General features: G+C 32.7%; 1 protein-coding gene across 2 annotated transcripts in view; it reads left to right on the forward strand.

Moving 5' to 3' along the window:
• LOC149803090 (prominin-1-A-like) overlaps positions 1-18,875 on the forward strand; it is a 153,695-nt gene that overhangs the window by 31,016 nt on the left and 103,804 nt on the right. For both annotated transcript variants that reach the window (XM_089952679.1, XM_089952678.1), the window contains exons 4-7: positions 1,366-1,501; positions 8,435-8,501; positions 10,323-10,406; positions 13,138-13,307. In XM_089952679.1, the coding sequence (XP_089808805.1) occupies positions 1,366-1,501; positions 8,435-8,501; positions 10,323-10,406; positions 13,138-13,307 (457 nt within the window). The remainder of the gene's footprint in view (positions 1-1,365; positions 1,502-8,434; positions 8,502-10,322; positions 10,407-13,137; positions 13,308-18,875) is intronic.

The raw sequence follows: 18,875 nt of genomic DNA on the forward strand, positions 1-18,875 counted from the left end.
TCTTCCCCTTGCATTAATTCAAACCAGAAAAACAGTGAAATACAAGATGGAAATATTTATTTCACATAGCAATTTCGTACAAATTTGCAAAAGAATACTCTGATGGATTAAATGTTTGGTTTTTGATTAATAATTGAACAAGAGCATAAAACCAAACATTTGTAAAATCTTCAGATACTAATAAAGTTATGCAGTTAGAGTTATGAGTGGATGAAGAAGAAAAGAGGAATACTTTTAACCGGATACATTAATCTCAAAGAAACAAATACAGTAGCATTACTAGCTTACAGTATGTGCTATGTTAAATTAACAATCAGAATTTATTTTTTTAAATTTTGTAAAATTTAAAAAAATTAAATATGTAAAAGCAAGTTTGATATGTTTGGTGAAATAGAGTTTGTTAATTGCTAGCACTGCCATTTTAAAGTGCCTGAAACATTTGCCATGTATACGTTATACCATACATTGTGAATTTTGTAAATGGCATTTTGCCAAGACTAACAAAATTATTTTGAATTTTTTTTTTGTTGTTGTTGTTTTAGCTATTAATAAAATCAAAGTAATGATTAACATGCTATGATTTTCTTCTGAAATGCTTCCACATTTAATTACCAAAAGTAAGGAAACTCATGTATGGAAGAAACCGTGTACATGTATTTATATGACAGGAACCTTAATCATGAAAAAAATGTTAAAGTCATTTGAGTTTTTGGTCTTTACTTTTAAAAAGTGATGTGGAAATCATGGCTAAACAAAACGTTTTCTTTATTGTTCCACTCAAGGTCAATTTACACTGTCTGCATTTTTTCTCGACATTTTTGTACACATTCTGGTGAAGTTATAAAAGATAATACAGATGTGTAAACTGAACAGTTTATGACATTTCTCGATCCTAGAAGGACTGTTTGAATGCGTGTATGAACTAAAAAAACACACTATCAACATCAATATCACATTATCAGTAATTATAATTCAATCCTGTATTTTGATTATATAAATGGTAAAATTGAGGCATATGCGAAAATATGGCATCGAACAATGCTTGATATGGCATAAACAATATAATTCTTTAGGCCTTACTGATCTGAATCCTGCATCTGACAGGAACATTAACCATTATAAAAAATGAGAATCAAGAGATGTACGGCCATTCAATCAAAACAAGCAGAATGATGTGTGCAAATCATAGGCTGAATCAAAATTAGTATCATAATTTATATTTAAAAAAAAAACTTATGGCAGATTTGCTCTGTGTTACTGCTAAATGACTTTGTCTCTCCTAGTACTTACTGTTACTGTCTTTCCGAGCGTCAATCACCACAAACGTGACTAAAAGTTTGATTAATATTCTGGTTTTGATTGCAGGCTTGGGACAATAATAGCATGTCTTAGTGCACAGCTGCTTCATAGGGCTACAGCGAACACAGATAATGCTGGATTTGTTGGCAGATTTGATGCTAGTGTTGAGAAATTACAAACATTTACCAGGAATGCGGTGAAGGTAAGCAAATATCACGTTATTATAAAATTAAATTATGCAGATTTCGCTTAAACCACATTACATGATTATTTACCATGCATCTGCCATTAAGTCCTACCATACCATAATTCTCTGATGATAATCATATAGTGCCATAGTCACGAAAGCACTCAGTATGCCTATTATATAGTGCAACTTCAACCTAATTGACAAAGAAATCATTTTTCATTTTTCTAGTAGGCCTCGTGAATTATATATAAAAATGAAAGAAAATATAATTGGTGAGACAAGACTAAATTTATGCAGCTTGGTACCCACTTAATTTTCATATGTCTGCTAGACTAGCTGGTAAGCATCTACATATGCCGACACCACACGGTGTCGACGAATACCAGCTTTTCGATAAGCAAATTACTCTGACCCTACACCCAAACATAAATGTCCAAATATCAAAAATGGTGTGAGAAGGGTCAGAGGAAACTAGATTAGTCGCTACGCTATCAACTTGATCCTATACCATGCCATGGAGCAAATGAATGTATTGTCGAAGACAAAAAGATGACTTGTACTTAAGATCTACTACCTAAAGACAGTTATGTTTTTCATGAAGTTTGGCTAAAGATAAAGTCATTAATTCTACATTAGGTAAATTATATTTGTATGTTTATGCTAACCGTACATTGTCGGCCCTGACAGATAACACGGGGTTTTCGCGGTAATTCGTTTTCCAAATAATGCTTGCAATACCATATTTGGATATTCTTCGAAACGTTATTCGACGCTTGCACTATTTACAACGATCTGTTTATGTTTCCAAATAAGGATGCAATATCCTTATAATGGCACATGAAAAAATGAGGCTGAAAACGTAAATAGTTACCAGCTGAACTAATAGGGTCGATGACGATCCAAAAGAAAATATTAGATGAATAAGTTAATGTTATTTTACGTGCATTTCTACACTGATATGTAGCAATTATGATATTAAATAAGATGACTATTTAATTTCCTTCCGTATGAAGGACATGTTCAAAGTAGTTGACATTAGGCTGAAAAAGTGCCCTGTGTGATTCACACCTGGCTGCTCCTTTGATAAATATAGGGTCGTATTAGCACCCTGTTAATGAAGTATGGGAAATAATATTAGTAATATAGTCTTAGCATACCTTCCCGTTCGTTTTACTCCTCTACCGATTTAAATAATGAAAAGCATGAATGAAATATGTAAAAAATGCACAGAGCTCAGTCATTTCATTCACTGATTTATAATTTCTGACCCAATTGTTGCCAAAGGTTCCATAACACTGTTGACTTTTTGACGTTTCAACAAAAAAACGGAAGCTCCCGAAGTAAATAACAAGTGACAAGACAAGACTTCTCCCTGTCAGTTTCTGCTTTCAAAATAGTCTATTTCAATAAGGCAGTCTTCTGCGTCCAATATTTGCAATGTCTAGTTATAATATTTGTAAAGAAACTGAACAAATAAATAAAGAAACTATTGTATAGATATGTTCAAAGAGACGTAACTTCAAAATTTACGTAATTACTGAGGATTATCAAAGACGTTGAACTACATCACATCTGTTGCTTGAAAACACAGACTGGCCAGACAAATATAGCGATCATGTTGCTAAAGAAACTCCTGCCTGATTTGAAATACCAACAAGTTCACTCGGTTTGGGACTCCCTGGCGACAATCAGGTTAGAACTTATAAATCAATGAATGAAATGACAAAGTTTTGTGCATTTTATATTTTTTAAAATATCTTTTGCTTTTAAAATCGATCAGGGGTACAAACAAACAGGATGGCATGAGAATACTACAGCAATCAAGACTGCGTTACTGTGGTGATAAATAGACAAACTACATGCATTTTATTTCACGTGGGTGGAAAGACCGGTTTTTATGCGGCCTAGGAATGTCGAGGCTGTCAGGCCGTGACATAGGTTCCTACGACATATCAAACGAGTTCTTTCCCCCAAATAGGAACAAAATACTTACGAGGTTTTGTATTCATTACATGTCCCCTTTTTATTTGAACATCATTATAAATTTTAAATTTGTGTACTTTAAATTTTTTTTTAGTCATTTAGCGTTTTATGACAGATATTGTGCAACTTTCGTGTACGTAACCGGAGCTAGGCCTATATTTTGTGCAGTTGCGTCATTGGTTTGTCTGCATTGCTTTGACTTATAAAAATGTTGTATGGGACATATGAATGGACTGAATCCGTAGTCACATGCTAATTTATGTTTTCCTTACTTCTCAAATGAAACACAGGTTTTGGGCCAAAAGGTGGCCCTTTTTTACACTCAACTTATTGAATAGACACTCTACATCAAAAATAAATTTCTGGGCAAATTACACAACTAACAGTAATGAGATACCTTCAGTTTTATACAGAAAGCTAATTCACAATATATTCAAAAACTCTTTATTTTACGTTTTTATTTAATACAATATATTATTAATATATTGAAAGCAAAGTGATAATTTAACTACGCCACTGTCTGGCTTCTCGGCGTAGCTAAGGTTTCCGTCTCCAATATTGGCTCAAAACGCATACCGAATTCGACCGATTGAAGAAAATAAAGCACTGCAATGTCTACCATTTGAAAAGGGGCAATTGTCACCAGAACATTCTGCTCAAAGTAATACTAATTTTGGACACACGGGATACTTCCCCTGTGCTTTCATGAGTCGCGATATGTCGGCCTATTCTGCGCATGGCTTTGAAAAGATATGGAAATTAAACATTATTTTGGACTCTTTTTGTCAGCATTTCAGCCGAGGAGCTAGGTCAGATTTATAGCTGGTTTTTATAAAAATTTAACGTAACAATGTTACTAAATGCCAAGAGATTTTAATCAAACTAAACTGGTCTTGTAAAAGATTAGAATAACAACAACGAATCGAGTGTAATGCATTTGCAACGTCTAATTTTGGGGAAAAAATGCTAAACAATTTAGAAACAAACTATAAAATCGGGAATTTCTTGAGAAGCCACCGTTCGAGCCGGAAGTTGACGTGTTTGAATAGCAGACGATAAAGTAGGTGTGAGACAACTTGCAAAATTAGAAACCTGGATTAGGATATAGTACTGTTCTAAGGTAAACATTTCTATTTTTTAAATAATGTATTTATTTGTATGATTCAAATAGAGAAATATTAAATATGGGGGGGGGGGTACAGTTCAAGAAGGTCGTAGTGGGTCTTCATGTTGACATGTATGGTACTAGTCACATTTCATATGCATTTAGAATAGAAATTTTGAATATTTTTGTACACTTTATGATTATCATTTTCGTTAATTAAAGGGTGATCGTTCTTTCTTTATACCAACTGGATTTTCGACCAAAAAGACACGTGATCCAATGTTTATAGAAATGATGTATCGTTGCGCAGAGTTACCGGACGCACAGAATTGGCCGACAGTGTATATTCACCATGTCGGCCAATTCTGCGCGTCGGGTAATTCTGCGCAACGATACGTTATGTCTGTAAACATTGGAGCACGTGTTATTTTGGGTCAAAAATCCATTTTGTATCAAGAAAGAAGAGTCGTACTTTAATTAAGGAAAGTGATATTCATAAGGTGTACAAAATATTTCCCACATTTCGACTCGAAATGCATATGAAAATATGATGTCTAAATGTCAACATGAAGACCCACTCCATGACCATCTTGAAACTGTAACCCAGAAAATCCTATTTACTGTGTATCTTTTAGAGTCATAGAAATAAATACATTATTGAAAAGATGGAACTGTATACTTTAAAAAAGTTCTACATCTTAATCCAAGTTTCCAATTTTGCAAGAAGTTGTCTCACACGTACAAAATTGTCTGCTACCCAACGTGTCAGCTTGCCGCTAGAACGGGATTCTCAAGAAATTTCCCAGCGTATAGTCTGTTTCTAAATTATTTAACAATTTTTACCCATAAACAAGACGTTGTAAACACGTTACATCCTATTCGTTGTTGTTTCTCTTCCACATAATATTTTTTTTAAATGTTGAACTTTACTAAAAAATTTTACAAGATCGGTTTAGTTTGCTTAATATCTCTTGCCATTTAATGACATTGTTACGTCGAATTTTGTAAAACTAGCTATAAACCTGACCTAATTACTCGACTGAACCGCTGACAGAAACAGTCCAAAGTAATGTATTTCATTTCTATAACCAGATGGATAAACATTACATCTTTTCAAAGCTGTGCGCAGATTAGGCCGACATCACGAGCCATGAAAACACGGGGGCACGGGGGTGGTATCCGTTGCGTCCAAAATTAGCATTATTGTGAACAGAATATTCTGGTGACAATTGCCTCTTTCAAATGATAACCACTGCAGTATTTTATTTTCGTCAATCGGTCGAATTCCCTATGCATTTTGCTTCAATATTGGAGACGGAAACCTTAGGTGCACAGAAATGCCCGACAGCATTGTATTAATTTTTTAAAGAAATCAAAGACTGTATCTCTTTCTGACTAGCTTTTTAATATTCATTTTCGTATAATTCAACGAGAAATTTTTTAAAAAGTATTACAATATTGTTCTATTTTCGTATCTTTATTTTCTACTTGAAACTTCACAAGAAATTTAAATGTAAACATACATTTCCCTTTATGGGCCCCAGTGATGAAAATGTCGCGACAACATTGTAACAAGATGTTATTTCTTTTAATTGTGTGCCACAATCAAACTAACTGCTGCTCTCTGTGACTTGGTGGTTACCTTTATGTTGTAAATGTTTGTCAGTTTCATTGTCAGGTTTACTCAACACATTCGATTTCTCAACAATTTGTATGACTGAAATTTACAAGAATTACATCTTGATATAGTGTTATTTTCCATCACTGGTACACAAGCATGGTGTTGTATTTTTGTTTACATTTCAAGTCCTTGCAAATTCTGAAGTACAAAAAAGATAAGAAAACAAAACAATGTAATTTATAATTGTATTGTTTAAAAGATATCCAAATGATCAATGAAAATCTAGTCTGCAGTTTGGAAAAAGACTGAATCTCTGTTTTGTTTTATAATTAAAAAAAAAAGATGCTTAAATTGTCGCCTGAAAACTCACTGCATCAGTAATTTGTAACAATGCCCTCAACCCCTCCCCCCCAACACTGAAGTTGAAAGTACTTTAAATTAACGAGTTTTCTGTATAATTGAGTAGTTGTGAAATGGGAGTTAAGAATGTTTGCCAGTTCAAGGTTCAACCTCTTATTACCCCATGACTTGACCCTTTGTGCCCTCATGCTGCATTCATGTGTGCCTCTCCATGAGCCAGAAACATGGGTCCAGATATCTCAGTGGACAAACGTGGTTAATCCCCGCGAGGGCTGCCCACCACTGGCTTTTTCCTGCGTATGCCATATTGCTGTATTAATTAATTCTCTCTGTATCATTTGAATTCATGGACAATAAATTGCTGGTTCACAAACTTGATATATTTTAGGCAGGATGGATTAATATGATTAATCTCAGTATGTGTGGTCACGATTCTCAGACCGCAATGTTTGTTTTCATACTAAGATGCCTAACAGTTAAGCTTGGTCACTGATATGAAAATGACTCAGATTATTGTAAGTGAATGTGCTAATTAATAATGGAAGAGAGCTTCCATGTCAATGCTGCATGAATGTATTTAGCACACAATGGTTGTTTGATGACCATGACTTGTGGAGAGTCAGTCAGAAACATTTTGAAGTTCACTGCAGTGATAAAGAAGATACATGTACATATATATTGAATGTCTTAGAGTTCGCATGAAAGCTTTACTTTTCAACAACCAAATGCCCTCTGGGGAAATATAATGGGATTTTCTGAACAAGACCCTTCCTGGATATGCTACACTGTTGTCAGATGTGAGGGAGTAATCATTCGACCAATATTGTACCTACTGTAAGGACTTAGTTAATGTGTTTCTTAAATTGTTTTGGCTGAGACAGCAAAATAGACCAGGAAAGAGCTTTCCTTGCTTGAAGAAAAGTTTATAACCAGTTATGACATTAGTGAATTTTCCAAGGCAACTCATTGTTATATCTGTGACAGAGTTTGTGATGCTTGTTCTATAATGGGTTTATTTTCTGTCTTTCAGTAAAAGACATTAGCATTGAACTAAAGAAGATAACACTTATTGTGAACTCACCAATCTGGATGTGTGGAAATATTGTTTCCATTGCCTTGCTGTCATTATTTATCCCACTTTCGACCTTTTTTCATGCAACTAGGCATTTGGCTGCCTGTGGTTAAAGGACTCTATACATGTAAAACAGTTTGCTACTGTTACTACCCCCCCCCCCCAAATCTTCCAAAAGCTTCTTTTCTTGTAACAGCCACTTTACAGAATACGACATCTGACAGAGCACCCTTGCATTAGGGCCTTTCAAAATTCATACAGAAATATCAGCCATACAAAACTTACAAGCTCCCAAATAGTGCCTTCCAGAATTTGACTACAGTTGACATATAACATCCCAAATGTCATCTGTTATAAACAATAGAAAATCTTGAAACAAATTTTTAAAAAACCCACCCAACATGACTTAACCAAATTGGACAGAATTACTTGTCTTACTGGTCTTGAATTTGTTTAATAAGGTTGATACTAGCCATGTGAGCAATCTCATGCCTGTTTAAGCCTCTTGTTTAGTTATGGCCTCACATATGACAGAGCTACAAATGAAAAGCAGATCTGTCATAATGTCATCTAGCATCAATCTGCCATTAACTTTAGGTCATTTTTGTTTTGGATTGCTACATGCTCCTTTTATAAGAATTGTTATTAACATGTAAATAGTTTTTGTAGAAGACATAAAAATTTGATGCAATACAGAGGCCAGGTACTCAGACCAAGAAAAATTGAAGTCTGAGAGAATGCTTAATTTAAAAGTAAGGTAAAGAAAATGATTTAGGTTCACATTTTCATTTACTGTATTTCCAGGATCTTCCAAGTGAAGCAAATGAAACAGTAATGTTAAGTCTTGACGCAGTGGAAAAAGATATTAAAGGTATGATCTTCATAGCAAAAGTTGATCTGTTTTCATCTGTTATACAGTTTGTGTGTGTGTGTGATTTGGCTTTTTAGCATAACTTTAAGAATTTTTTGGTTATATTGCTATGATGTCCATAGTGTGACAGTTTATAGTGATGTCTAGGACTGGAGCTTAATGCCACAGACATGTAGCATCATGTCCCACCCAGTCACATCATCCTGACACCAGACAAACCAGTCCTAACACTAACATCTTAATGCTTAGCACCAAATGAGGCAGCTGTTAGTACCATTTTTATAGTATTTGATATGATTTGACCGGGATTTTAATCTGTAACAGCCTGCATTTGAGGAAGACACTCTAACCACTTAGGCCACTGGAACAGTCTGTTATACAGTTTGTTACAATATTCTGCAGTGCATCCTGTTGGATATAAAAGTTTCTGAAAATGCAACCCTTTTACTTAAAAAAGAGTCTAAGGAAGCAACAAACTGAAAAAAAGAAATATATGTTTGTATGTATTTTGTTGCCATTTACTTTGATAAATCTTTATATTTAAACAAATTGAAAAGCACTGGAACTGGTACCCAATCACTCAGATCCACAAAATGATAGTTGAATATATATTTAAAGATTCATCAAATGTGGACTGTGATTGGAGATTAATTCCTATTATGAAATATAATTGATAAAATATTTATTTCAGGAATAATAGCCATATTAAGTTGGTCATTGGAAGGTAACTTTTATGTTTGAGTGACTTGGGTTGTTTATTATACCCTCAATATTTCTTTTTAACCTATTTCACCTACACTCATGGAAATTGTAATATGGATGAATATTTGAGAGAGTAATTGAAGTATACCAAAATTAGTTCATTATCACCTAAGTTTCATGTTTGTGTGACTTTTACATTTTCAGCTCTTTGTTCACCTTGCCTTAATATATTTTACTTTCAGCTACCCTCATAAAAATTGTCATGTAGGTGTATTTCAGATAGAGTAACTCAGCCATATCAAAACTAGATCACAATGTCTAATTTGTAAGCCTTGAGTGGCAGGTTTTTACAGCTATTTGTTTGTTATATCCTCAGTGGACTATTTTGCTACATAAAAATTAGTATGTGGATGCATCTCAGCAGGAGTAATTCAGCCTTACTAAAAGAAGGTCACTAACACAATTTTCATGCTTGAGTGACTCTTGTAATTTTAGATATCCTTTTCCTCAATCCCTCATTATCTTGGAACCTATCTGAATATTGATAAATGCATGCATCTCATGGAGAGTACCTCAACTGTACCAAAGTAGGTGACTGTGACTTAATTTTGATGCTTGAGTGATACTTGTAATTTTAGCCATTTGTTTTTTACATACATGTACTATATATATATATATATATATATATATATATATATATATATATATATATATATATATATAAAAGCCTGTATGATAATGCTATTTATGCATATTTACGAAAATTCTTTTGTATTATCAAGTTTTCACATGTAAAATACAGGGATAGCACATTCTGTTGAATTTGGTGTGTATTTGTTATATATCTGCATATTTATGAGTAGCATATTTGCAGTAGTATTTCATCATCCACAATGTATTTTAGTCATGTGCTTAGACACACAGCTGTTGACTTTGAACATATAGTCCAGGCCAACCTCAATCCATTGTTATAGTGTATCTCTTTTCAAAACTCCGAACTCCAAATGCCTTTTCATCAATCCTTCATACCAGTCTGTATATTGTTAACAAGTCCAAATGTGCTTTTGGCAAAAGGAATCATCTTTCCATGTAAACACCTTTCTTCTCTTCTATTTTCAGGCTTTGCTGATAGAATAGCAGACACGGTAGAAAGAACAATAAATGTAACATCACTTCTTGATCAAGTAGAAGTTCTTGGAAATGGTAAACAGTATGAATATTGTTGAAACCTGAAACACTGGTCAACTGATATTTGTTAAATCCCCTGCTTGGAGCTGGATATGGTTTACAAGATTCATTTTAAGCTTTGTTCATCCATGATCTGTCCTTGTCTGGAACAATTCCTGTTCCTTACTATCCATCTGTCTGGAAATGGAACTGCCTGATTTGCACAGGAATAATCCATTAATTCAATAACTTTGACATCCCTTTTGAGATTTCTTGTGCATTAATACTTTTCTTTATAGTGGGAAATTTGTTTCAGATACTGGATGGGTATTGGGATAATACTTTTCTCAGCATGCAGGTAATGAAATGGTTGGTTGTCATGCTAATCAAATCCTGTTTGAATGTGTAAAAATCATGACAAAATTATATAATATTTCAGTATTTATTTATATTAAGGTTACTAATTTGTTACCAAATCAATCAAGGACTGGATTTTTAAAGTTATGATTTAGAAAAAAGATGAGCTTTTCTAAGTATATGAAGTGGATTGTTCATGTTCCATCAAATATTGGTACAACAGGTGTTTTGTTTTTGGTGAAGTGTTAAGATGGAAAATTAAAGTTAGTGAAGTTTTTTGGCTGTATATACAAATGTCCTTACTTGGTTTTAAACATTTCAAATAAAAAAGTATTTTTGTCTAACTTTTAATTTGTTGAAATTCATACTAAATAGCTTGGTTACTATGATAAAAAAAAGAATGCAGCAATAATATTATGCTATAAAAGCTGATTTTATATCATATTTCTCAAATATGAATGCATGTGTTCACATTCAGAAAACTTGAAAGAAAGCTGAAGAATGACAAATAATTCATAAAAATCATGAAGATTAAAATAAGTATAATCAGCCTTATGCATATTTATTCACACACAAGAATACAACATGATGACCAGTGACAATGATCCAATTTCTTGTTTATTCTTGTAAGATCAGAATGTTATTAAGAAAAGACTGAGAAGATGTGATTTTCTTGTTGATGCAATCTTTAGATACATGGGAATTACTATACATAACTTAAATTTATTGAACAATCTGAAAAACCCAAGTGTGCTCCTGTTTTAAATATATTGTTTATTTGTAAAAACTCCACAAGCAAAATTTGCTGCTTTGTCCACCACAATTTAGGTCTGTCATTCTATTAGGTCTTTCTGTTTGCAGTATTTGACAATTTTGCTGTCTTGAAACAATTTCTTTTATGTATAAACTAAGTAAATGCATGTGTGCTTAATATGTCAGAAAGCAGTACAGCCCAAGTTTTAAATTCGTATCATCAGTAACTAGTGATTAAGAGATCACAGAGCTTTATAAATTGGCAGATTTAAAGTAATGTGAATTCCATGATTAAAATAAGAAATATGTTTTGGGTATAAACTAACTTTGTAAAAATACAGTACTTGTTGACAGTGAGATCAGCTGTGAATTAGTTATTAATAATGTTCAATCAGGTGCAAAGAATCTCATTGGAAATCTGTTTCTGAAGTTGTTGGCAGCACATGGTTTTCATATTTCTGTGCAAGAGGAAATAACTCATAGTATACTCTTTTGACTTTGGGATAAAACATCGCCCAAACCAGACAGTTGTCAAAAGAAAATAATTACTTGATTCAGTTGTTGAAATAATAAGTATTTCCATTTCAGGTTTAATATGCCAAGTGTGTATATATATATATATATATATATATATATATATATATATACAACAATGTCTTTTACAACTTGAAATTGTACTAAAGAAGCTGTACATGTATCTATAGCATTAACACACTCTTCTATTTTTTGTACTCTCCTACCAATTTTAAAACAAAAAGGCACTAATGATATATTTTTTTAAATGCAAGAAATTATAAAATGATGAATGAAACGAGTCAAAATGAAGAGTTTGGTGCATTGTTTATGCCTTGAAAACATGATCATACACATAGGAAAGTGAAAATCCAGCTTCTTTATCTACCAGATTCATGTCCAAAAATTTAATTATTATTATAAAGCTAAGTCACAAAACTTGATGCATACAAAATTAAATGAAAATGAGCATTGCAAAATATTAACCAATCAAATGACATATTCTTTACTGAGAATGAGATTTAATGAATTGTAATTATGATGAAATGATGGATTTTTACTTTTAGCACGAGGACAAATTTGAAATATCTAATGATCACAGAGCCTGGTCTGTATAGACAATGTTAAGCTGCTTGTTACAGAACTGTAGCCATAATGTACTGGCCTTGATGAGGACCTTTATTAACTCAAACCAATACAAGATTAAAGACTTACAAATCAGTTCACAAAAATGTAGTTTCCAAAACAGAACACAAAACTTCATTTTCCTCAAATTTTTGGATTGGAGAAGGAGCCCTGTCTTTTCCACAGAAGGATGATTATTCCTTGGATCTTCTGATTTATAGTTTGTAGCAAGATAGGGAATTCATAGTAATTGGATGTTGTAATAGGGTTTGTCCCTCAACAGCTGTGGTAGAAAATTTGAAATTGTACAGATCTCGGCACATTTAAAAGTAAGGAATTTGGAAGATACCAAACAGGTAAGATACATAAATTTATGAAGTTATTTATGCCAGATTTTGAATGAGGTTGAATACTCAATTCATAGCTATAATTCAGCTTGTTGATTTGGTTGCTGTTCTTTTATTAACTGTATACTCTTCACTACTTGTCATTTTGATTTCTTTTTCATACAATCTGCCAGCATCAAAAGCAGCTTTGGGTGACCTCAAGAATGCTGATGAATTCCTAAAAACAGTGGTGAAATTGCAGGAAAATATAAGTTCAGAACTTGAAAACATCAAGCATGAAATACACGCTAAATTACCTTCGTATGACACATCAGGTCTGGAGCTGAAAGTGAATTTCTCTTGGGTTTGTATTTTTTTATTACACAATCCCAAGTTATAAAGCTACTAACTGGTGGAGGGGAGAATAAAACTTAACAAACAAATTTATAAATTAATGAAAACATAGTGAGGAAACAAAACAATAAATAAACCAAAGTGTCACCAGCTAAGATTATGGAAAATTTAATTCATTTGCAGTCAAAAGTCAGTCTGTATGCAGTAACCGTATAAAGATTGAAATTAAGAAACTTTTTAAATGATCGTTATTGTATAGTATAAACCTGTCTTGAGAGACAATTTTTTGGGGGCAGAAAGGGCAGTCTTTCAAGACAGTGTTACGTGTTTAGGCTCGAATAAACAGTAACACAGAAAGAGTGAAAACAACAAGCTTTTTAAAATTTAACAAATAATTTATTTTCCTGGAAAATTCTGTAAAAATGAAAAAAGGAGAAGAACTTATGGTTTCAAGAATCAAATCCAAAAATAATCTAAGAATAATTCACGAATTAAATTACAAAATTCCTAGTAATAAATGTTCTAATAATTTCAAATTCGAATCCTGATGTAAAATCCAAATGGATGATGACATATGCTGTAGTCAGTACTGTCCTTATCTACAGTTCCTTGTAGAAATACAAATAATGGTACTCCGGTATTGGAAATCCAAATTAAACTTGAAAACAATGTCTTTCCAAAATCTGTGTAAGCACTCTTCAAATATTTCCAGAGAATAAAGAATTAATCCTTTTGAAATCCAAATGATTTGATGATATTTAACTCAAAATCTGGCAACAACAAAAAAAAAACTGAGAAATCTCTCTCAAAACAAAGGTTATAATGTATCATAAATTTGAAATTCCCCCAAGTTGTGAAATCAGAAGGGGGGTCACGTGATCATGTTTATATCACATACACAGAATATGGCCTTGATTAGACCAATAATTTTCTCTAAGAAATAAAAAAAATAAAAAAAGTTGTTTACATCTTAAATGTAATTCCATCATGACCTTGCAAACAACCAATCATTTTAAAATAAAATAAAACTTTATTTACTAATTTTGAATCAAAGTCAGAATTTAGATAACTATAAACTAACAGTCAAGGTCAACAATTTTCTGAAAAAGTATCATCTCTAGTGAAAAATTTACATTATAATGGCATGTAAGAATTTTTTTTTTTAAACTGACAATTGTTGTTGTAGTTGTTGTAGGGTTAAATGCCATTTTTCAGCACATGATAGGCTAAACATGGTGGCCAGTATTAATGGCGTCATCTCTAGTGAAAAATTTACATTATGAATAGCATGTAAGAATTTTTTTTTTTAAACTGACAAACAAACAATTAAATTAAAATAAATATATATTAAATCAGATATACATAATGCATTCCCCCATAAAAAAGAAAGATTTATATGATAAAGCTTTCTTTTTGCCAATGATTAATACATAAGTTTTAAGAAAAACATAAGAAGTACTCTTAAGAATTACAAAAAGTGTATATGAAGTAATACATTTCTATAAACGGGAAAGTGCATCTGCTATTAAATGATCTTTTCCCTTGATCTGCCTGATTATATTCCTGTAACAATAAACTCAACCTTAGTAGTCTTTGATTTTTATTTTTCATCTTGCCGATGAAAGTAAGGGTGTTGTGGTCACTATATACAACAATCGAGGAAGGAGCTGAACTAAGGTAAACCTCAAAATGTTGTAATGCCAATATCAAAGCCAAACATTCCTTCTCGATTGTTGAATAATTCCTTTGGTGCTTATTTATTTTCTTGGAAAAATGCACACTGGATGATCAATACCACTTTCATCTTCTTGAATCAAAACTGCTCCAACCCCAACATCACATGTATCAACACAGTTTCAAAGATTGGCTGAAAATTGGAGCTGTAAGAACTGGCATGCTTTTAAGTATGGCTTTCAACTTGTCAAAGGCCTCCTGATATTTTTCAGTCCAAAGAAATTTGTTTTTCTTACTCAATAAATTTGTCAGGGGTTCAGCAATGTTAGAAAAATTGGAACAAAATTTTCAATAGTATCCGGCCATATCCAAAAATCGTATCAGCTGCTTTTTATTGACAGGCACGGAAAATTCAGAGATAGCCTTGACCTTAGCATCTATAGGTTTAACTTGTCCATGTCCAACAATATGTCCTAGGATAGTTACACTAGCATGGCAGAAGGAACATTTAGATAAATTAATTGTCAAACATGCATCTGTGAGTCTGTCAATGAATTTCCAAATTGTTGCTAAATATTCTTTCCAGGTGTCATTGTAGATGATGACATCATCAATATAAGCATCACAAGTGTCTAGATCAGAGGTAATCATATTCATGTACTTGGCAACCCTTTCATCCCAAACGTCATTACTTTATATTTTTAAAGTCCACCTGGAGTCATGAATGCCAAAATTTCATTTGCTCTTTCAATCAGTGGAATCTGCCAAAATCCCTTCAGAAGGTCAAATTTGGTGACATACTTGGCATTCCCAATCTTATCAATAGTCATTGATTCTTGGTAATGGAAATGAATCTGTTTTTGTCACACTATTCACCTTTCTATAATCAGTTCACATACAGAAAGTTTTATCTGGTTTTGGAACAATTATGCATGGTGAACTCCAGTCACTTTTACTGGGCTCTATAAAATCATTCTCCAGCAAATACTGACTTTCCTTTTTCAAGTATTCTTGTTTGAGAGGGTTCATCCTGTATGGGTGTTGTTTGACAGGTTTGGAATTTACAGTTTCAACATCATGGAAAATTTTGTTTGTCCTTGTAGGAAAATCTGGAAATAAGTACTCTTATTCAAATAATAACTGTTTAAGTTTATTTCTTTCTTGCCCTTGCAAATGTGAAAGTTTCTTGTCAAGAGCTTTCATAACTTCTGAATTTCAAAGATTTGTCATTCCAATATCAGTAGAATCCGATGATATTCCTTCACTTAAATCTTCACTGAGTGGGACAGGTAGAATTAAATTAATTCCATGTTTAACCTGGCTATAACTTAATATAATGGTACTCCTATAATTTAGTTAGATCCCAGGAGCACTACTATTATAATTTAACTCATTCATTTTCTTTTTAATCTTGTAAGGGCCATAATATCTAATCTGAAGAAAAATTTGAAGAATGAGCAAGAGAGACAGAACTCCACTATTACAAAACTCAAAAGTTCTCTCCATTTTAGTTCTGTCAAACCATAAATGCACTTCTGACTTGAATTGCTGAATGCCAAATTCAAGCACAATAGGCTGGAAAGTTCCAGACCTAAAATTTTACCCATAACCCAACTGGATAGAGTTAGAAAGGCCAAATTCAGTAAAACACTTTTTCACAGCTTTTACTATTATTTTAGATTTTAGATTCCTCAAGGGAATTGCCTCTGGAAACCTTGTTGATGCATACATAATGGTCAACAGGTATTGGTTTCCTGACTTGGTCTTAGGTAAGGGACCAACACAATCTACGATAATTCTACTGAATAGTTTGTCAAAGGCAGGAATAGGTTGTAGATGAGCCTTGGGAATTTTCTGATTTGGTTTACCTACCATTTGAACCAACCATTTGACAGGTATGACAAGATCTACAGTATTTACCAACATCACTCTTGATTTTTGGCCAATAGAAGTGAGTTAAGATCTTGTGATAAGTTTTATTGATGCCTAAATGACCAGCCAACTGAATTTCATTGGCCAGACTAAGTATTTCCTGTCTGTAAGGTTTTGGAACTACAGTTTGTTAGTTCACTGACCACTCATCACCAGCAGGTACCTTGGGAGGTCTCCATTTTCTCATAAGAATTCCATTTTTAATGAAATAATAGACAGGAACTTCAGTAGCTTCAGTTTCACTAATGACCTTAGTGTGATCTGGAGTGTCTTAGGAAATATTTGAGTTTAATATAATAATTATGTGAATCATCATTATCCTTGCATGATTTAAATCACAAAAATTAATAAATTTAAGAATTTTCTTCAAAAAGAAAATTTAATAAAATGACTCACAAAACCCATTACTTGGTGCTAATGTAGTATCATTTATTTTCATGGGTCTCAGTTTTCACAGTTTTGTGTTACAAAAAAAGACATTTCCATGGATACTTAACAATGGTTAGTTGGATGGTTGATTTTGATTTTGTCTAGGTGTAACAACAAGAATTTCCAATCTATGCACCCTATGGCAATCTATTGATGCTTGGAAGCATGCTTGACAAGGAGGTGCAAGAATGGATCAAGAAAGTGAGAATTAATACGGGAGGTGATTATTATTAGGGTTGTAATGCTTGGAGCAGAATCAGCGATCCTATCCTCATTAATTAAGCTGATTAAAGTCAAACAGATAATTGTCGCTTACAAAACAATGAGTGGAAGATTGGACCTAATTATCTTTTGTTCTGAGAAAGCTAGACTTGTTTAATCCTGCAATTTTAGGATATTTTATAGGACATGTGTTTGTATGTTCCAGGAGTTTTGATTGATATGATGTGGATATAATATTTTTGTAATCAGTTCAGTGTCAACTTTCATTACTCTGATGTAATTACTATATAATTGCTGTAATTACTATATAATTGTTTTATGCACAGTGGCATTAGTAATTTTGCTTTAAGTAACAGGTAGGTACGAGTATTTTACAGACAAGATGCTCATTTGGATTGCATGGATAAAATGAAATGTGCTTTGGTGGATTTAAATTATTTAACAACAGTTAAACTTGAATGAAGGATTGATCGGAATAGATATTAACAGAAATTTTCATATAATAGTATCATTTATTATTCTTTCTCTCATTGTCAGTAAGTCCTTATATTGTCTCATTCTCTATATTCTTATCTGACAACATAATGACTTTAAGATCTGAGTTGAAATTACCACAAATGATGCATTAAAACAATATAAAATGCTTTATAATTATTTTTTTCAACTGGTTAAAGAAAACTTCTCACATGTAAAAACTAATTTTTTATTACCAAATTATGATAATACTTTATCAAAAAGTATTGTTAATACAGTCATGGGGTGGGGAAAGCTTCATCAAATGTGAAAACTTTTGCTGGGTCTTTACATTTTTGATTCAGGGTGGCAAAGAAATTAATGAAAATTGGTACTGCAGGAAAATTGGTGACACTCCAATATTCAAATATTCAGGTAAAGCTTTTGTAATAACAATACAATTAAAAGCTTTAAAGTAATTAATGCATATCAACCAGATCAAAAAGTTAAATGATGGATAGAATTGCCATGCTAAAATCCAGAAGAATGTATTATTCCTGGATAATGTCAGTCATGAATATGTAAGTGTTAAAATTTGTGTGTGCGTGAGAGAATAAGGTTTGGATATTGCTGGATCAGTCAGATTTCATGGAATTTCCTAGTTATATCTCATTCTTTACAGTGATTGAGGAAACTTTTAATGTCATAGTTTTTGTGTTATTAATCATATTGTAACACAGTCCTGGACAATTCAAAATACCTGCTTGGCAAGTGCTCATTACCATGATACAACTGGCTAGGCAAAATACCTGCTTGGCAAGTCCTCATTACCATGATACAACTGGCTAGGCAAAATACCTGCTTGGCA

The sequence above is a fragment of the Sinohyriopsis cumingii genome, chromosome 3, assembly GCF_028554795.1.
Source record: "Sinohyriopsis cumingii isolate HCF-2022 chromosome 3, ASM2855479v2, whole genome shotgun sequence".
Lineage (NCBI taxonomy): Eukaryota > Metazoa > Mollusca > Bivalvia > Unionida > Unionidae > Sinohyriopsis > Sinohyriopsis cumingii.